Source organism: Mobula hypostoma, chromosome 1, assembly GCF_963921235.1.
Source record: "Mobula hypostoma chromosome 1, sMobHyp1.1, whole genome shotgun sequence".
In the NCBI taxonomy this organism is placed as follows: Eukaryota; Metazoa; Chordata; class Chondrichthyes; order Myliobatiformes; family Myliobatidae; genus Mobula; species Mobula hypostoma.
In genome coordinates this window covers 64,445,826-64,467,526 of record NC_086097.1, presented here as the reverse complement: position 1 = coordinate 64,467,526, position 21,701 = coordinate 64,445,826, and the positions used below count along the sequence as shown (strand labels likewise).

Genomic DNA, 21,701 nt, shown 5'->3' with positions numbered 1-21,701 from the left:
GGTGGAAAATCTAGTCAGTTGGAAGAAGGCAGCATACATGAGGTTTAGGAAGCAAGGATCAGATGGGACTATTGAGGAATATAGGGAAGCAAGAAAGGAGCTTAAGAAGGGGCTGAGAAGAGCAAGAAGGGGGCATGAGAAGGCCTTGGTGAGTAGGGTAAAGGAAAACCCCAAGGCATTCTTCAATTATGTGAAGAAAAAAAGGATGACAGGAGTGAAGGTAGGACCGATTAGAGATAAAGGTGGGAAGATGTGCCTGGAGGCTGTGGAAGTGAGCGAGGTTCTCAATGAATACTTCTCCGGTATTCACCAATGAGAGGGAACTTGATGATGGTGAGGACAATATGAGTGAGGTTGATGTTCTGGAGCATGTTGATATTAAGGGAGAGGAGGTGTTGGAGTTGTTAAAATACATTAGGACAGATAAGTCCCCAGGGCCTGACGGAATATTTGCCCAGGCTGCTCCACAAGGTGAGAGAAGAGATTGCTGAGCCTCTGGCTAGGATCTTTATGTCCTCGTTGTCCACGGGAATGGTACCGGAGGATTGGAGGGAGGCGAATGTTGTTCCCTTGTTCAAAAAAGGTAGTAGGGATAGTCCGGGTAATTACAGACCAGTGAGCCTTATGTCTGTGGTGGGAAAGCTGTTGGAAAAGGTTCTTAGAGATAGGATCTATAGGCATTTAGAGAATCATGGTCTGATCAGGGACAGTCAGCATGGCTTTGTGAAGGGCAGATCGTGTCTAACAAGCCTGATAGAGTTCTTTGAGGAGGTGACCAGGAATATAGATGAGGGTAGTGCAGTGGATGTGATCTATATGGATTTTAGTAAGGCATTTGACAAGGTTCCACACGGTAGGCTTATTCAGAAAGTTAGCAGGCATGGGATCCAGGGAAGTTTGGCCAGGTGGATTCAGAATTGGCTTGCCTGCAGAAGGCAGAGGGTGGTGGTGGAGGGAGTACATTCAGATTGGAGGATTGTGACTAGTGGTGTCCCACAAGGATCTGTTCTGGGACCTCTATTTTTCGTGATTTTTATTAACGACCTGGATGTGGGGGTAGAAGGGTAGGTTGGCAAGTTTGCAGATGACAAAAAGGTTGGTGGTGTTGTAGATAGTGTAGAGGATTGTCAAAGATTGCAGAGAGACATTGATAGGATGCAGAAGTGGGCTGAGAAGTGGCAGATGGAGTTCAACCCAGACAAGTGTGAGGTGGTACACTTTAAAAGGACAAACTCCAAGGCAGAGTACAAAGTAAATGGCAGGATACTTGGTAGTGTGGAGGAGCAGAGGGATCTCGGGGTACATGTCCACAGATCCCTGAAAGTTGCCTCACAGGTGGATAGGGTAGTTAAGAAAGCTTATGTGGTGTTAGCTTTCATAAGTCGAGGGATAGAGTTTAAGAGTCGCGATGTAATGATGCAGCTCTATAAAACTCTGGTTAGGCCACACTCGGAGTACTGTGTCCAGTTCTGGTCACTTCACTACAGGAAGGATGTGGAAGTATTGGAAAGGGTACAGAGATTTACCAGGATGCTGCCTGGTTTAGAAAGTATGCATTATGATCAGAGATTAAGGGAGCTAGGGCTTTACTCTTTGGAGAGAAGGAGGATGAGAGGAGACATGATAGAGGTGTACAAGATAATAAGAGGAATAGATAGAGTGGATAGCCAGCGCCTCTTCCCCAGGGCACCACTGCTCAATACAAGAGGACATGGCTTTAAGGTAAGGGGTGGGAAGTTCAAGGGGGATATTAGAGGAAGGAATTTTACTCAGAGAGTGGTTGGTGCGTGGAATGCACTGCCTGAGTCAGTGGTGGAGGTAGATACACTAGTGAGGTTTAAGAGACTATTAGACAGGTATATGGAGGAATCTAAGGTGGGGGCTTATATGGGAGGCAGGGTTTGAGGGTCGGCACAACATTGTGGGCCGAAGGGCCTGTACTGTGCTGTACTATTCTATGTTCTATATGTTCTTAATTTAATAGTTTGATTATCTTTCATGATAGTTTATTGTACTAGAATGTTTTTGGATATTTCACCCCTCCAAATTTGAGCAGGTACTTGTAGAACGACCCATCACAGTACAGAGTTTCTTCACAGAATTTGGAATCATGTACTTTTCAGAAGTGGAGGTAAGGAACACTTATGTGTAGCACCTTCTCAAAGGCCTTCCGAAAATCCAAGTAAGTAACATCCACTGACTCCCTTTTGTCTATCCTGCCTACTATTTCCACAAAGAATTCCAAGATTTCCCCTTAAGGAAACTAAGGTGACTTCTGCCTATTTTATCATGTACCTCCAAGTACCCGGAAACCTCTGCCTCACAGTCCATGCCAAAGACAAATAAACTGCCCATACAACGTACACTCTCCAAGAGGACCACAACCTTGTTGTGGTTTGGAAGCTTGTATGCCTCAATGACCCAGAAAGCTATGTTGACTGGAGTCAGTACTTTATGCTTTGGGTCTTGGTAGGGTCACCCATGCCAAACAGGTCACAGGGTACAGGATCTCCAGGTTCAGGGGCTCAGTTCAGGGCTAACAACTCTGACTGGTAAAACAAAATTGTTATGCGAACAACAATGAAGAATCCTTCTACATCTAAGTGTGATGGTATTCCTGAGTCTCCAACTGGGACTTTGTGACTGACAGTAGTGAAAACCAAGAGGAAGCTACTGACACGATGAAGGAAGTCCTGAACACAATCAGAGATGGAGGACCTTCACTGCTACCCTAAACACCGGCGGGGTAACAGGCAGTAGGTAAGCAAGTATACAACGTACATACATGTTGACTTCTTAAACTTGAGCAAATCAACCAGCACATAGCTTGACACTGTGAGCTTTAGACACCATCATATTCACCTGAATATGGTATGCAATGCTACCAGATATCTGATATTCTTCAAAATGTTCTCACTTTGTAATCCATTATCTTGGTGTCCCTTGTGGTTGTTTCAATGAAATGGAACAAAGTAATTTATAGCTAGAATATATTTGAAAATGCTGTAGTATTGACAGTAGACCTAAACATTCATAGTGCTAATTCTAGCTTTCTCCATAATTACATTCATGTGCACATGGAAAAAAAGAATGCCCAGACTATGAGCTCATTTTTCCAACCATTCAAATCAGGGACACACATAAGGGCAACATCAGTATAATATCAGGACATAGGTGAAGTACAAAAATGACCTTGCCTTGCCATCACAGGTATAGTACACAAAGCGGCTATCTTCAGAGACAGAGGTTTCATCTGCAAATTCTGCTGAAACCGCTGGGTATTTCCAGTTTTTATTATAAATCTATAATTCTCTTTAATAAATTTACTCAATCAAGCAGAAGTTAGAAGTTATAAAGAAAATTTCCAGTTTTCTGATTATTTCTAATTCTCTTTTTCTTTCTCTCTCTCTCTCACCTTCTTTCTTTGAAACCCTTGAAATCTCTGCCTCACAGTGCTTGATTCAAGCCATGCCTAAGACAAATAAACTGCCCATACAATGTACATACATGTTGACTTCTTAAATTTGAAGGCTTCACATAGAAAATTTGAAACCTTAACATCAAATTGACAGAAAAAATATTTAAAAATATAAATGCTAGCAATAAAAAAAAATTAGAACGAACTACCTAAAGACTGGCAACTCCCCTCTGCCTGTGACAATTTAGCAAAGAATATATTACTGCATTCTTCCATTAAAGGATTTTTACAAACTATGACAAAGTTAAGAAATTAGGTTAAACTTCAAAGAAAGGTTCATGGTTAAGACAGAAGTAAAAAACATTAGTATCTAGGGCATAATTTATTGAAGCCACATAAAAGACAATACTTTCCACTTACTAAAATGCTCTAGTGTATAATGCGCATTGCTGGGGTAATAGCTATAGGTCAGTTATGGCTGCCTCACGATAGCCAATGCTCCACACAAAAGATGTGTTAATCATCTACCATACAGAAAAATATTGTTCCTGGAGAGACAGAAGAAAATCTACAAAGCTGGAAATTCGAGCAACACACATAGAATGCTAGAGGAACTCAGCAGGCCAGACAGCATCTGCAGAAAAGAATGAACTGTCATTCTTTTCCATAGATGCAGACTGGCCTGCTGAGTGCCTCCAGCATTTTGTGTGTGTTGTTCCTAGACAGTAGCTTGGGAAGATATTTTCCCTAAACTGCTCAAGCATCACTGGCTCCAACAACAGCAATTCAATCCCTCAAAATATTACTGTCCTATTTTATTCCCACCTGGAGCATCATTTTGCAATGAACAGTGAATTTAAATGATTAATGCAAAATATTCTGAATGGTACAGGCTGTCTCTGGGTTATGAATGCCCAAGTTTTGGACACCCATATACATGAAAGGGCTTCTATTATATTGCTAATTTTAGAAGTCCCACATATATAGATGTTTCATTCCTATGAACATCAGAATTAGTTTCTTCTCTCTTTCTCCACTTCAGAGCAATTGTTCTTTCTTTTCAGTCTTACGCATTTTTGATGAAATTCGTTACAATACTGTGAATATGTGGTTACCATACTAAGTGATTTTTGTGTATTTTTCAACTTAAGGATGACTGTAAAAAAAGAACCAGTTCTATATCTGGAGCTGGGCTATATTGTGACTGTGTAATTCTATAAATGGCTTATTTAATTAGATATAAAACAACTGTATAGAGAATCACACAAGATAATATTTTTCCAGAACGCTTTCACTATACAATCTGTTCTAGTTACATCACCAGGTCTTGAGTTTAAAATAGCAACATACGGAGCTTCTGCAGAATAACTGGTTTAAAAAGAAATCCTGCTTAAATGGCCTGTCATTCAGAAGTAGAGGTTAATACTTTTCAAAGTGAAAAAACTATCAAGGGCACATCATATACTGAAACATACTTTCCTAATTGTTGTCCAGTCTTCAAGAATATCAAGGTCTTGTAACATGTAAACTACATAAGGACGTTTGATAGTTAAGGAAATTTCCAAAATCTGAAAATTAATACAATTTTCTCCAACATATTCAAAACCAAACAGTCACCAAATAGTTGGAATAAGAAATCTTTCAAGGTAATATTACATAAAATGATTATTTTTAAAAAAGACAAAGATGATTTTATTGGTATTTCCAATACCATAGATCATAACTACAAAATAAATATACTAAATGACATGCATTCAATTCAAAAGCTCTGCAAAGTTACTAGTTCCTATAAGGTGATGGCAGTTAATAAAATATTTCTCTACTATACCTATCTCCCCATTACCTTTTCTGTTGTACGTGATTTGTTGTGAAGATGAACAAAAAAATTAAAAGGATATCAGAGACAACTACGGGTTTTTTCTTTTTGTCTGGACTAAATGGATCTTTCCTCTTGTTTTTTCTGGATTGTAGTTCATCATTCCATAACTCTAAAAGACACAAGTTATAATGTATAGGATAATTAATCAAAAGAATTAACCACTTGAAGAAAAATTCTAAGTGCAATCATGTTTGAACATTTTCTTTTCTTCATTAGCCTGGTGGTAATCCAAATCTCACACATCTTCTTTCTCTTTCTTCTTTTGGTTCCTCTAACATCAAGCACTTGGTTTTCTTCCTTGCTCATAATTGTAAAAGATTGTTGCTGCAGCTTGGATAGACAAGTAATTGCTTATCCTGTTGACTCCTCTGATTCGATTAGTCCTGATATAGAAGTTGACACTGCAGCTAGGAAAGCATCATGTGCCTCATGAGATCCACTGTTCCTCCCTCTGATTAATTTCCCATTATGCCAGTCACAGCCCTCAAAACTAGAACTTTTCCCACCAGTCCATAAAAAAGTTGGAATTTATTCTTTCTTTTCCACACAAATCCTCCAACTCCCTCTATATCTAGCCCGTGGCAAAAGTGTGATGCTACCCTGTGCACTTCAACAATTACTCTCTCTCCCCCTCTTTTCCCACCTGCATCAGCAGAATCTCCATTGTGATACATAGTCATAGTCATACTTTATTAATCCCGGGGGAAATTGGTTTTCGTTACAGTTGCTCCATAAATAATAAATAGTAATAGAACCATAAACAGTTAAATAGTAATATGTAAGTTATGCCAGTAAATTATGAAATAAGTCCAGGACCAGCCTACTGGCTCAGGGTGTCTGACCTTCCAAGGGAGGAGTTGTAAAGTTTGATGGCCACAGGCAGGAATGACTTCCTATGACGCTCAGTGCTGCACCTCGGTGAAATGAGTCTCTGGCTGAATGTACTCCTGTGCCCACCCAGTACCTTATGTAGTGGATGGGAGACACTGACCAAGATGGCATGCAACTTAAGGCAGAATCCTCTTTTCAGACACCACCGTGAGAGTCCAGTTCCATCCCCACAACATCACTGGTCTTACGAATTAGTTTGTTGATTCTGTTGGTGTCTACTACCGTCAGCCTGCTGCCCCAGCACACAACAGCAAACATGATAGCACTGGCCACCACAGACTCGTAGAACATCCTCAGCATCGTCCGGCAGATGTTAAAGGACCTCAGTCTCCTCAGGAAATAGAGACGGCTCTGACCCTTCTTGTAGACAGCCTCAGTGTTCTTTGACCAGTCCAGTTTATTGTCAATTCTTATCCACAGGTATTTGTAATCCTCCACCATGTCCACACTGACCCCCTGGATGGAAACAGGGGTCACCGGTACCTTCGCTCTCCTCGGGTCTACCACCAGCTCCTTAGTCTTTTTCACATTAAGCTGCAGATAATTCTGCTCACACCACGTGAAAAGTTTCCTACCGTAGCCCTGTACTCAGCCTCATCTCCCTTGCTGATACATCCAACTATGGCAGAGTCATCCGAAAACTTCTGAAGATTCTGTGCAGTAGTTGAAGTCTGAGGTGTAAATGGTGAAGAGAAAGGGAGACAAGACAGTCCCCTGTGGAGCCCCAGTGCTGCTGATCACTCTGTCGGACACACAGTGTTGCAAGCACACATACTGTGGTCTGCCAGTCAGGTAATCAAGAATCTATGACACCAGGAAAGCATCCACCTGCGTCGCTGTCAGCTTCTCCCCAGCAGAGCAGGGCGGATGGTGTTGAACGCACCGGAGAAGTCAAAAAACATGACCCTCACAGTGCTCGCTGGCTTGTCCAGGTGGGCATAGACACGGTTCAGCAGGAAGACGATGGCATCCTCAACTCCTAGTCGGGGCTGGTAGACGAACTGGAGGGGATCTAAGGGTGGCCTGACCATAGGTCGGAGCAGCTCCAGAACAAGTCTCTCCAGGGTCTTCATGATGTGGGAGGTCAATGCCACCGGTCTGTAGTCATTGAGGCCGCTGGGGCGCGGCGTCTTCGGCACAGGGACAAGGCAGGACGTCTTCCACAATACAGGAACCCTCCGGAGCCTCAGGCTCAGGTTGAATACATGGCGAAGTACTCCACATAGCTGAGGGGCACAGGCTTTGAGCACCCTGGTACTGACACCATCCAGTCCTGCAGCCTTGCTTGGGTTAAGACGTTTCAGTTGTCTTCTCACCCGTAGAGCTGCGAAGCCCACCGTGGTGGTTTCGTGTGGGGAAGGGGTATAGTCATGAGAACAGGGTGGGGAACTGTGAGGAGGGGTAGGAGGGGAGAGTGGAATATGTGTTGGTTGGGGGCCGACAACAGATGGCTCATTTGTGGGATGTCCAGGGGCCACACTGTCAAATCTGTTAAAGAACAGGTTAAGTTCATTGGCCCTGTCCACACTGCCTTCCGCTCCTCTGTTGCTAGTTTGCCGGAACCCAGTGATGGTCCTCATCCCCCTCCAGACCTCTCTCATGTTGTTCTGCTGGAGTTTCCACTCAAGCTTCCTCCTGTACCTGTCTTTAGCCTCCCTGATCCTGGCTTTCAGGTCACTCTGTATTGCCCTCAGCTCCTCCCTATTTCCATCCCTAAACGCCCTCTCTTTAGTGTTCGGGATGTCCTTAATGTCCTTTGTCACCCACGGCTTGTTATTCGAATAACAAAGGACAGTTCTTGTCGGAACATTGCAGTCCACACAGAAGTTGATGTAATCAGTGATGCACTCTGTGAGCCCATCAATATCCTCTCCATGTGGCTCACAGAGTGCCTGCCAGTCTGTCACCTCAAAACAACCCTGGAGCGCCTCATAAGCCTCCTCCGACCATTTCCTCACTGTCCTCGAGGTTGCAGGTTTACTCTTCACCAGAGGCACATAGCAGGATTTTAGATGCACCAGGTTGTGATCTGACCTTCCCAGTGGGGGGAGGGGAGAAGAGCTGTATGCATCCTTAACGTTAGCGTACATTAAATCCAGAGTCCTCTCCCCTCTGGTTGTACAGCTCACATACTGCGTGAAGTTGGGCAGTGTTCTAGCCATGGTAACCTGGTTGAAGTCACCCGAGATGGTAATGAGGGCACTCGGGTGCTGGGTACATTGGCAAATTAAAAGGAAACAAAAATATTATAGAAATTTGGCTGTAGAAAAATTGGCATGTTATTTCATGTGTATTTTCTCACCCCCCCAAAACAAAAGAATCAAAATGACCAAAAAAGTAAAAACAGTACTTTGAAAAATAACTTTTGCAAGTGAAAACCAGATGAAATTCAGAGACTAGCAGAAACATGCACTGGGCACTGCAAGGGAGAGTTCTAGATTCCTTGCTTTTAGTGGTGTTTCATCAATGACTTGAGACTTGAAAATAAGGGCAGTGATAAAGAAGCTTACAGATAATACTAAATCAACAGTGATTGACCAAGTGTACAGAAACAGAGGGACCTCAGGAGAACAGTTGATGAAAGTGACGGTGGCTGGACATGAAGAAAGCAACAAATGGGACACTTGATTTTCTGTTTTAGTCATAACGGGGTGGGAGAGAGAGGGATGGTGTTTGTGCTAGAATCATGAAAAACTCTGGTTGGGCCATGGTTTTATGTTAGGTATGAGTCACGTCAACACATTATAGAAAGAATGTGTTAGCACAAGAGAAAGAGTGCCAGAGAGATTAATGAGATTGTTGCCATGCCAGGAAAAAATTAGTTACCAGGAAAAATTGGCTAGTCTACAATTTCCTTTAGAACAAAGCTGTGGGGGAGATTTTTTACATTTTAATTTATGAGAAACACAGGCAGGAAAATAGGAATCCTTATATCATAGAGCAGCAAGGTCAATAACTATGAGATGTAGATTTTAGGTTATAGGTGCAAAGACCAGAGAGACCAGAATTCGCTGTACGAAGGCATAATGAAAGCAGAAACCTATTTTTTCTTAAAAGATACTTGGATGAATGTTTCAGGTGTCTTGACTTAAAAGACTACAAACCAAGAGTTCAGATGTAGGATTAACTTAAATATTTACATTCTTAAAACCTGCATTAAATAAATTGACGCAAACACGAGGAATTCTGCAGATGCTGGAAATTCAAGCTACACACACAAAATGCTGGTGGAACGCAGCAGGCCAGACAGCATCCATAGGAAGATGCACAGTCGACATTTCAGGCTGAGACCCTTCGTCAGGACAGGGTCTCGGCCCGAAACGTCAACTGTGCTTCTTCCTATGGATGCTGTCTGGCCTGCTGATTTCTACCAGCATTTTGTGCGTGTTGCTTAAATAAATTGAGTTTAAATTGAAAGCTGATATACCTGATGTGATATCAATGCTGTGCCTATCTTCTTCAAGTCTCCGTATTCTCTCCTCCAGTTCACTCTGTACAGTATCATACAGAAGCAACTTCTCACTCTAGGAAGCAAAACAATATATATGTGATATTCACAATGATTTTATTTAATACATAACTATTTTTCACCCTTCATTTACTTTCAGGATGTGCATACATAGGCTGGTATTTATTATGCTGAAATAGCGATAGACATTTTTGAACTATTCCAACCTATGTTATTAAAGCAGTACATAATATTATCAAATAGGGAGGTGCAAGTTTTACGTTATATGACCAAACAATGCGAAGGAGTTAGGCCTGATGATGCTTGGGATGGAGTGAACCAGGAGTGAATTCCTATGCAAGACCATAACAACATAAGACACAAGAGCAGAATTAGGCCTTTCAGACCTCCGAGTCTGCTCTGCCATTTCATCATGGATGATTTATCTTTCTCAACCCCATTCTCCTGCCATCTCCCCATAATCTTTGATGTCTTTACAAATCAAGAACCTTTCATCTTCCGCATTGAATATACCCAATGACTTGGCTTCCATATCTTTGGCAATGAATTCCACAGATTTACTACCCTCTGGCTAAAGAAATTCATCCTCTTCTCTGTTCTAAAGGGACATCTTTGTATTCTGAGACTATGCCCCCGGTCCCAGATTTCTTCACCGTAGGAAATATCCTCTGCACAGCCACTCTATCTAGGTCTTTCAATATTCAATAGATTTCAGTTAGATCCCCCCTCATTCTTATAAACTCCAACGAGTATAGGCCCAGAGCCATTAAACAACTCCTTATACATTAGCCCGTTCACTCCCAGGATCATTCTTATAAACCTCCTCTGGACCCTCTCCAATGCCAGTACATCCTTTCTTAGATGAGGGACCCAAAATTTCCCACAATACTCAGAGTGTGGTCTGACTGATGCCTTATAAAACCTTAGCATCATATCCTTGCTTTTATATTCCAGATCCCTCAAAATGAGTGCTAACATAGCATTTGTATTCCTTACTGCCAACTCAACCTGCAAGTTAACATACAGGGAATTCTGCACAAGGACTTCTAAGTCCCTTTGCACCTCTGATTTCTGAATTTTCTCCCCACTTAGAAAATAGTCTATGCTTTATTCCTTCTTCCAAAGTGCATGACCATACACTTCCCTACACTGTATTCCATCCGTCACGTCTTTGCCCATTCTCCGAGTCTGTTCAAGTTCTTCTGCAGATTCCCTGCTTTCTCAACACTACCTACCCTACCATCTATGTTTGTATGGTCCACAAAATTGGCCACAAAACCTTCAATTCTGTCATCCAAATCATTGACATATAACGTGAAAAGAAGCGGTCCCAAACAGATTCCTGCGGAACACCACAAGTCACCGGCAGCCAACCAGAAAAGGCCTCCTTTATTCCCACTCTTTGCCTTCTGCCAGTCAGTCAATCTTCTATCTATGCTTTACTGTAATACCATGGGATAACTTGTTCAGCAGCCTCATGTGTGGCACCATGTCAAAGGCCTTCTGAAAATCCAAGTAAACAACATCTACTGACTCTCCTTTGTCTCTCCTGCCTGTTATTTCTTCAAAACAGATTTATCAAGCAAGATTTCCCCTTAAGGAAACCATGCTGACTTCAGCCTATTTTTCAAGTGCTTCCAAGTACCCCCAAATATCATCCTTAATAATTGATTCCAACACCTTTCGAACCAACAAAATCAGGCTAACTGGCCTATAATTTCCTTTCTTCAAGTTTTACGATTTGTGACTCCTTCTTGAAGAGTGGAGTGACATTTGCAATTTTCTTGTCCTTCGGAACCATTCCAGAGTCACGTCATTCTTGAAAGATCATTGTTAGTGCCTCCATAATCTCTTCAGCTACCTTTTTCAGAACCTTCTGACCCAGATGACTAATCTACCTTCAGACTTTTTAAGCTTCTCAAGCACCTTCTTAGTAATGGCAACTACATCCACTTCTGCCCCTTGACACACTCACAATTTCTGGCATACTGTTGGTATTTTCCACAGTGAAGACCGATGCAAAGTTCTCACCACGTTCGTCTGCCATTTCTTTGTACACCATCACCTCTTCTCCAGCATAATTTTCCAACAGTCCAATATCCATTCTTGCCTCTCTTTTACTCCTTAATTATATGGAAAAACTTTTGGTATTCTCTTTTATATCTTTGGCTAGCTTATCTTCATATTTTATCTTTTCTTATTGCTCTTTTGGTTGCCTTCTCTTGGTTTTTAAAAGTTTCCCACTAATTTTTGCTTGATTTTTTAGTATTCCTTTTGCCTGTCAGCCACATTTGCCTCATCCTCCCTTTAGAATACTACTATTTCTTTGGTATAAATTGATCCTGTGCCTTCTGAATGGTTCCCAGGAACTCCAGCCATTGTGTTCTCCCCTTATCAGCATAGGCAGCAGGAGAAGATGGCAGCACAAAGCTCTCCGATGAAAAATGATATCGTATCTGTTAAATAGGGGCCATGGACAATTCCGATTTGATGAAGACAGACGTGAGAAGCAGAGGAACATCTGGAGAAATTTCTGGAATGCCTGGTTCGCTGCTGTTGTTACTGTGCGATCAAGAATCTCCAAAGGGTAGGCCCCAAAATCCCCGGCTTTGCCTGCTGCTGGCGACCGAGGCTGAGGTCGAAACGTTCGGACAGAGATGGTGCTCGGTACTCGGTGTCGGACGGCTGATCAGAGCTCGAAGTTTTCGGATGGCTCAGAGTCGGACTGTGGTCAGGCATGGCAGGGAGAGTTTTCTTCCTTCTCCCGTCTGCGTGAGATGTGGGACTTTCGAGAAACTTCGAACTTTTTACAGTGCCATGGACCGTTCTTCATCAAGTTATGGTATTGTTGCACTGTTGTAACTATATGTTATAATTATGTGGTTTTGTTAGTTTTTCAGTCTTGGTCTGTCCTGTGTTTTTGTGATATCACACCGGAGGAATATTGTATCATTTCTTAATGCATGCATTACTAAATGACAATACAAGAGGACTGCGTGTCCTCATAACCTCATCTAATCTAATCCCTGCTTGTGTCCCCTTTTAATCAACTTCGGCCAGCACTTCTCTCACGCCTCTGTAGTTCCATTTACTCCACTGTAATACTGATATATCGATTTTAGCTTCTCCCCCTCGAAGTGCAGGGTGAATTGTATTATATTATTGAATTCTATCAGTAGCTGGAACTATGATGTTGTGGCCATTACAGAGACAGGAATGGGTGCTTCATGTCCCAGGGTTTCAATGTCTTATAAAAGTTAGAGGGAGGTGAACGAAGAGAGCAGGGGTGTTGCACTACTAATCAGGGACAATATCACAGCTGCACTTAAGAGTGGACATAATGGAGGAATCGTCCACTATATAGGTAGAACTCAAAAATAGAAAGGGTGCAACAAGTTGTAAAAACAATAGGGTTGTTGTCATGGTGAACTTCAACTTCCGTAATGTAAATTGGGACTTACTGAGTGCAGAGGTTTAGATGGGGCAGAATTTGTTAGGAGCATCCAGGAGGGTTTCTTAACCTAATATCTAGATAGCCCAACAAGAGGTGGGGTTGTATTAGACCTGGCATTGGATAAGGAGCCTGGCCAGGGGACCTACCTTTCAGTGGGGAAGCAGTGAGAGAACAGTGACCACAACTCCTTAAAGTTTTAAGTTAGCAATAGAAAGTATGGACCTTATCGGAGGGTATTAAATTGGAGCAGGGCAAAATTACAAGAGCATTAGGCAAAAATGAGGAACAGCTGTTTTTGGGTAAGTCTACATCCGATATGTGTAAGGTGTTTAAAGACCAACTGCATAGTGCACAGAACAGGGATGTTCCAGTTAGAAGAAAGAACAAGAATGGCAAGATGAGAGACCCTGTCGAGAGAGATGATGAATTTAGTCAAGAAGGAAAAGGAAAAGTATGTAAAGCTCAGGAAGCTAGAATCAAACAAAGCCCCTGAGGATTATAAAGAAGCCAGAAAAGAACTTAGGAAGGGAATTAGGAAAGCCAGGAGGGGCCATGAGAAGTCTTTGGCAGGTAGGATTAAAGAGAATCCCAAGCATTCTATACTTACATAAAGAGCAAGAGGATAACAAGGGATAGGATAGGAGCACTCAAGGATAAAGGCGGGCACATTTGCTTGTATGTGGAGGATGTGGGCGACATCCTTAATGAGTACTTAACATCAATATTTATCAAAGAGAAGTATGTGGAGGATATGGAGATCAGTGCCTAGTGTATTGATATGCTGGGGTATTTGAAGTAAAGAAGGAGGTTGTGATGGGTCTCTTAAAAGAGCATTGACTTAACAAAGGAGCACTTTTAGTAATAGACTAAGACAAATGCGCTGCTCCAAAGAGCACTATCTGAGGTCATTCTTACTCTATAATGAGTCAACCTATAGACGAGGAAGGAAGTGATGATCCCTCTTGTTAGACTGCTTGTGTTAATTTACTTTTTATTCTTTCTACTTCTGTTCTAATATTTATACCTGTGCACTTGTAATGCTACCGTGACACTATAATTTTCTTTGAGATCAATAAAGTATCTACCTATCATATAAATGTGAGGAAGATGGAAGGATATGCACATTGTGTAAGCTGAGGGAATAGTTAGGTTGTCACAACATTCCTGTGCTGTACTGTTCTATGTTCTATATTATGATGTACTTACTGGTCATGCCATCCAGGTGTTAGAATTCACCGATTTTACAAGTGTTACTAAAAGGGACTTGACGATCTGGCACAGCTCATCTTCTGGATAATACACAACATACCAATAGTAGAAGAGTGGAATGTTTTACATGGGATTCCATGTCAATCAAATGGATCTGACCTGAAAATTGTTAAACTCACCTGATGCTAAATGCACATCCTTTCAGATAAATAGAAAGTATTTCAAACACATCCCTGACATGTTTTGCAGGTGTTATGGAGTGGAGAAGTCAAGAAGCCAAGCTTTTTAGTTCAAAATGCTCATTCTCTCAACTATTTCAGTAATAATGATATGTGTGTGGATGTTCTATTTTAATTTTGGGTTAATGACACCAGCCACTCCATCACCAACCTCCCATGATCTTCCTGGCAGGGTCTCTACAAGTGATTGTCAAGAGGAAGCAGTTATGCTTCCTTCTTAGAGGCAGTAATTCTCTGACATTTGTTTTTCACAAATGATGTTTGACACTTCTCAACTCAAAATAAAGCAGTCAGTGATCAGCCCTACTTCTAAAAAAATTAATGAAAGAAGATCATTGATGAAGCCATTGAAGACAACTGCCTATAGTTTGCACAAGTTCCTATGATACAGTTAACTGGGACACATTAGAACCAGTACATTTGAGCCTAAGAGTAGCAGCAAAAGACGTGCAGAAATCTCTAGCACTTTCTGAAGTCTCTGTTCATATGTCCACTATAAGAAAAACACTGAACGAGAAAGGACACCACAGAGGAAACCTCTGCTTTCCAAATCAAACTTTGCTGCACGTCTCATGTTTGCAAAAGACCACCTAGATGTTCCACAACGCTTCTGGGATGATGTTCTGTGGACAGATGAGACAGAAATTTAACTTTTTTGGCAGAAATGCACACCACTATATTTGGAGGAAAAAGGGCACTGCACATCAACAGCAAAACCTCATTCCAACTATGAAGCATGGTAGACAGAGCATCATAGTTTAGGGCTGCTTTGCTGCCTCAGGGCCCAGACAGCTTACTGTCATTGAGGGAACAATGAATTCAAAATTGTATCAAGACATTTTAACTGCCTGTCACCTGAGGCTTAAGAGAAGTTGGATAATGCACAAGACAATGATCAGAAACATAAGTAAATCAACAACAGAATAGTATAAAAAGAAGAAAGTTCGTGTTTTGGAATGGCCAAATCAGAGTCTAGACCTCAACCTAATTGAGATGTTGTGGCATGACCTGAAGAGGACTGTTCATGCAAGATATCCCAGAAATATTGATGAACTTAAACAGTTTTGACTGGAGGAATGGTCTAAGATTCCTCCTTGCTGATGTGCAAGTCTGATCAGCAGCTACAGGAAGTGTTTGGTGGAGGTTATTGCTGTTAAAGGAGGTTCTACCAATTATTAAATACAAGGGTTCACATACTTTTTCCAGCATGGACTGTGAATGATTGAACAATGAATTCAACAAAGACATGGAAAGTACAATTGTTTGTGCGTTTTTAGTTTAGGCAGATTGCGATTGTCTATTATTGTGACTTAGATGAAGATCAGATCACATTTTATGAGCAATTAATGCAGAAAACCAGGTAATTGCAAAGGGTTCACAAACTTTTTATTGGAAAAAAAACTAAGGCCAGAGAATAGTTTTAGATAAAAGGTGCCCTGCAATGTAGCTCAAATTTGATCAGGGCCTGCTGTATTTCCATCATTCGTTAATGTGTCTACCATCACCAATTTGCATTCTATCAGGAGAAGGACTGAATGAAGACATTTGTAAATATTTCATCAACAATTTCTGTATTCACAAACCAGGCTCTGTCAATATAAAATGAAAGGATTACACTCATCAATTTAAGAGAAAGATTAGCAGTGAGTCAAGAAAAATGTATTTTCTCCGAGAGGGCACTAAAAGCCTGGAAGTATAATGCAGTTATAAACCTACATCATATTTAAAAAGGACTTAAATATGAACCAGTTACAATAATAAGCAATGCTACAGCCCAATAGCTTAGACTGGACAACTGTTTTCACCAGAACTCCTATTGATTCTATGACTTGCTATGAGAATATGCTCCTTCTCTTGATGATTAGGTAGGTATGTCGCATCCGGAATTTTCCAGTTAGCGGGTGATTTCCTTCCACGCTGCTCTGACGTATTGGGAAATTGTGTACGAGGCAAGTTACAGCAGTGGTTTGCCATTGCCTTCGGCCGGGTGAGTTTTTTTTTAAAAGAGATCACCTGCTCTTAACCCAGCACGGATAGAGAGCGTGCAAGGGTGCCGGCTGGGATCGAACTCGGGACCTCTCACCCCAAAGTCCAGCGCTGATGCCACTATGCCACCAGCCGGCTTCTAGGTGATTACCTACTAATATTGATGAGTAAGCATGATGATACTGTGATTTAGTCCTGTGATGTGGCTGCACCACGACGGCTCCTCATTTTTAGGCGTTCTTGGTGCTACTCACCAAATACTCATCCGTCCTTCACATTGTGCAATAATCTGTCATATGGCTTGATGCCAAGGAGGCATGCCAGTTATTAAGTTACACATTGTGAAGCTAAAATATAAAACTACTGTTGGTACAGCCTCCTGAATACCCTGTTTTAAAATGCTACTTTCAATAATACATGAAAATGGTGAAAACAAAACTTATTCTTCACGGAGATTAGGAGGCAATCATTCCTGACAGTGCTGCCAAAGATAGCTGGATATGGTGGTGAAGTATTTCATTACTGGAATGCTAATCCAAAAAAGTACCACACTGTGACAGTTTAAGACTATGAAATTGACTTTATTAAAACATCTACATCAGTAAGAGTCACCAAAATGCCAGCTAATTGTTTCACAATAACAATTGGTTTACTTATATTCTTCAGAGAAGAAAATCTGCCATGGTTACCTAGTCTGTGTCTCTAGTATTACTGGAGACCAAGTGTTGTTTTTATATTTTCATGTCTTGTATATCAGCTCAATGTTAAATGGGATTTTAAAACACATCTAACATCTCTACAATTCAAACCACTAGATGCTGAATCAGGAAATAGCAAAGGCACCAGATACACAAGGTAAGAACCTCCTCTTCAAACAGTGACCCTCTGCAATAGCTTGAGTGCTTGTGACTGATTACTGCTTACCTCCCAGTGTTGGAATGCAGCCTGTACCTCACATTCATATTGGTTCTTTACAGTTTTTAAACAGAGCTCCCTATAGATACCTGTAATCACAAAATCGTATTTTCAGACGTAGCAATAAAAAGATTCATGTCCATAAGCAAGACTATATAATCAGCATTTATACGAGGGGTGATTGATAAGTTTGTGGCCTAAGGTAGAAGGAGTCAATTTTAGAAAACCCAGCGTATTTACTTTTCAACATAGTCTCCTCCTACATTTATACACTTAGTCCAGTGGCCGTGGAGCATACGGATCCCTTCTTTGTACAAGTCGGCGTCTTGGACCTTCAGAAAGTGGTCCACAGCAGGGGTGATTGATAAGTTCGCGGTCTAAGCTAGAAGGAGACGAGTTATACAGCTCTCATTACATGCACGTGCAGTTCAACTCTTTGAGTGATTATGCAGAAAGTTTTAAGTTAATAACTCACCTCCTTCTACCTTAAGCCACAAACTTATCAATCACCCCTGCTGTGGACCACTTTCTGGAGGTCCAAGACACTAACTTCTACAAAGAAGGGATTTGTATGCTCCACGACCGCTGGACTAAGTGTGAGTATGTTGAAAAATAAATGTGCTAGGTTTTCTAAAATTGACTCCGTCTACCTTAGGCCACGAACTTATCAATCACCGCTCGTATAAAGATCCTCACCAGATCAGCAATTACAAATCACAATTAGTTTGATACCACTACCTTGTCATATTTAATGCAAGTCCACTGACAAGATGTTAAAGAAAATCGCTCCTCCTTTCCTTTAACTTAAGTGGACCGTTGAATGAGAATATGACAGAAGGCTGATTTTTGATTGATGTTTTCGTATGAACATTTTATTTCTATATTGTAGCAGACATTTTATACAAATCTAGTAACCCAGCTACTAGATTTTTAAGTAAATAATACACATTTTCCATGAATTTTAGTGGTTCTTCCTCAATACCTAAACTATGTAAAATTCACCCCTTCTTATAAATTTTCTTTATCCTATTCCAAAACACTATTAAAATGAAAATATTAAGGCATGATAAACTAAATCACAAATTTGTCCAGAAAGAACATATTTTGCTTCCCTCCTTCATTTTTCCTGAAGACAGTGAATAATGTTGAATAACGTTTTGTGACTGTTTGATGATAGCCCTCACAACTTAGCAAGTGCAATAACTCAACATAATGCTGTTAGCCTCTTAACAGATCTTGGTTACATAGATTGTGGTAGTGATGTAATTAGAAAACGGGATGAAAGGGGCAAGTGACAAAAGTAAAAGGCTAATCAAAGTATTCCCCTTCCTGGATGTCAACCAGCAATTTAAAAAAAGCATAGCTGATCATTTCTTCCTCTTATATTGGAATCACTGGAACCAATTCTAATGCTTTATTATAGCCATAGTTGAGATCAGCTAACTCAATTTAAACTACGTTGTCCAAATCTGCAAGATACAGACCAAAGAGATCAGAAAAGTAGCCTTTTTCTCTTTCAGTCTGCCAGTGGTTTCCACATGGAGTCCGACAGCATAACTAAGTCTTGCTGGGAATACTCAAAATTACACCATAGTGTTTGGATAGGGTAGCAGATACAATTTCAGATCTTGTGCTTGGTCTGAGATCACACTGATTTCAATTAAGTACAAAGAGTTAATAAGTTTAATGGAAGGATAATATTTTGCTTTATTTTAATGGTTTAAACCATTTATGTTTAGTTAAATTTTCAATGATTTAGCATTTTCACACTTTTGGTATCCTATTTCTAAAATTTACTATCAATCTTAAGAGTTTGCAGAGTTTCTGAATATCTAATAAAACTGATTCATCTATCATCATCATCATCATCATCAGGTGCCGTGCCCAGTTTCAGCTTTGACTGCCATGGCCCACACACTCCTGTTTCGGGTCAAGTGGATCAATTCATTGGTATTCGTTTCCAGTTCTCTGACTGCTGTCTCCATCATCATTTGTCTTTGTCTTCCTTTTGCTTTCTTCCTTTCAATCTTTCCCATAATTACCATGCATTCTAACTCCTCTTTCCTAATCACATGTCCAACCAAGTTACGTTGCCTTTTCATGATCTCATACATTATTTCTCTTTTTGTGTTTGCTCTGTTCATAACATCCTCGTTAGATATTCGTTTCATCCATGATATTCTTTGCATCCTCCTCAAAAACCACATATCTGCTTCTTCAATTCATTTCTTCATGTTACTAAATACTGTCCAACATTCTGAGCCATATAACATAACTGGATAAATGTAACAATTCAGTACTCTGAGGCGGGTTGTCATGCCTAGTTTAGTATTGGTCAGTACACTTTTCATTCTTGTAAAGGTGTCTTTTGCCATCCCTATTCTTCTTTTGATGTCCATGTCGCACCTGCCATCTGATGTCACCCAGCTTCCTAAGTAGCACAAGTTCTGTAATTGTTTTATGTCTTCCCCATTTATTCTCACCTGCAGATAGGATTCTCCTTCTTTTTGGATATCACCATACATTCTGTCTTTTTGTAATTGATAGATAGACCCATTTTTGCACTTTCTTCAACAACTATATCAATTAAGTTTTGTAGTTCTTCCTCCGTACTTGTAATTCACAAGGAAAGTGACTAAGACGATCACTTGCTGTTAGACTGCGCACATGCACCAACTCCTCTGATGCAGGCAGCAGTGTGATCTGCACCAAGTCTAGATCTTCACTTCCTCTGCCAGCGAGCAACTCGTTGATGGGATAGATCTGCAGTACTTGGAGTTCTTAGTGTTCCGCAGGGTCTTGTGATCATAAAAAATACATTTTAAAAGCAAAGGACGATGCCATTATCATGGAAAAAGATGAAATTATGAACAGATGGACTGAGTATATTCAGGAACTGTTTGAAGACGATTGAGGCAAAAAACCAGAAATTAATTTCAGATTCATCTATAATGTATTCAAATAGCTTTAAATTAAAAACTACTAAAGAAATAATAAACACAATTGAAAATACTAAAATAATCATTGAATTTAATTTTACATTTTTACAAGTAAAATAATTCAAACATGTACCTGCCTTTAACTTTTTTGTAGAAATAATGACCCCATTATTATGGATGGGGTTCTTGTCCAAATATCAGTCAATCCTGGTTTAAAGCTAAAGGGTGAGCTACTGAATGCATTCAGCTCTTCAATATGCCAGTGGAAATAGGCACACAAACCGGCATCTGACCTACATGTTGTTTCAGATAGGTGCACTTGGCTTTCCTGAAGAACTGCCAGTAGTTGATCAATAAGTGGTGCAAAACTATTTTTAAGAGTCTTAGACTAGCAATCTAAATCAGTTCCAGTTACTCACAAGATTCATAATAGATGCTTGCTTGATAAAATCTAGCCACCCCACTGACAACCATTTAGTTCAATGAGCATCCTTCCCTGGATGTGCCAAAATTGGCTCTTGGCACAAGCTTCATAAATTTGCTAAAATTCCATTCTTCTGTGTGACCACTGTCTCTCACTGAACCAGACGCTTCTTCTTAGTCAGCCTTGCACTTAGATTCATACACTTGATAATAAAGATTGCCAATTTCCACCTCTATGACAAAGACTGCTAAACTTTCAGTAAGATGGTGACATCTTCGATCGTAGCTGCTTCTGCAGGGTCAACCAAAGGTGTTATTGTCCTTTTAAAATGTATTTTTTACGATCACAAGACCCTGCTGAACATTAAGAACTTCAAGTACTGCAGGTCTACCCCATCAGCGAGTTGCTCGCTGGCGGAGAAAGTGAAGATCTGGACTTGGTGTAGATCACACTGCTGCCTGCACCAGAGAAGCATCGAAGGAGTCGGTGCATGAAGGAGGTGTGCAGTCTAACAGCAAGTGATCGTCTTAGTCGCTTTCCTTGTGATTGCAAGACCCTGTTGGACACTGTTAACGTGGAATGCTGCAAGTCTGATTCACTTATTTATTTATTGGCGTACGGTGGGGGATCTGAATGACCTTGGTCATAGCAAGGACTAGGCCTCAAGCCATGGTGCTGCCTGTTTACAGCCCCCAAGCTGAAGTAAGTGCTGCCATCCCAGTGTTCGCTCAGCAGAAGACACGCTGTATTGTGGTCGACTGCAAATTTCTGCAACATTCATGGACTCAAGTCTTGGACTATATATTTTTTGTATGAGTGAATTTGACTGACATCTTAAATGTGCTTGCTACCTTACATTTGCTGTATGTGCTTTGTGC

The 21,701-nt window shown here is 40.8% G+C and overlaps 1 protein-coding gene across 1 annotated transcript in view; it reads right to left on the bottom strand.

Moving 5' to 3' along the window:
- The window catches only part of brms1la (BRMS1 like transcriptional repressor a), a 60,956-nt gene that overhangs the window by 6,762 nt on the left and 32,493 nt on the right, over window positions 1-21,701 (bottom strand). Inside the window, exons 4-7 of the mRNA XM_063049935.1 lie at window positions 17,470-17,549; window positions 9,616-9,712; window positions 5,317-5,406; window positions 4,894-4,958 (exon numbers count right to left, since the gene is read on the bottom strand). Of these exons, the coding sequence (XP_062906005.1) occupies window positions 4,894-4,958; window positions 5,317-5,406; window positions 9,616-9,712; window positions 17,470-17,549 (332 nt within the window). The remainder of the gene's footprint in view (window positions 1-4,893; window positions 4,959-5,316; window positions 5,407-9,615; window positions 9,713-17,469; window positions 17,550-21,701) is intronic.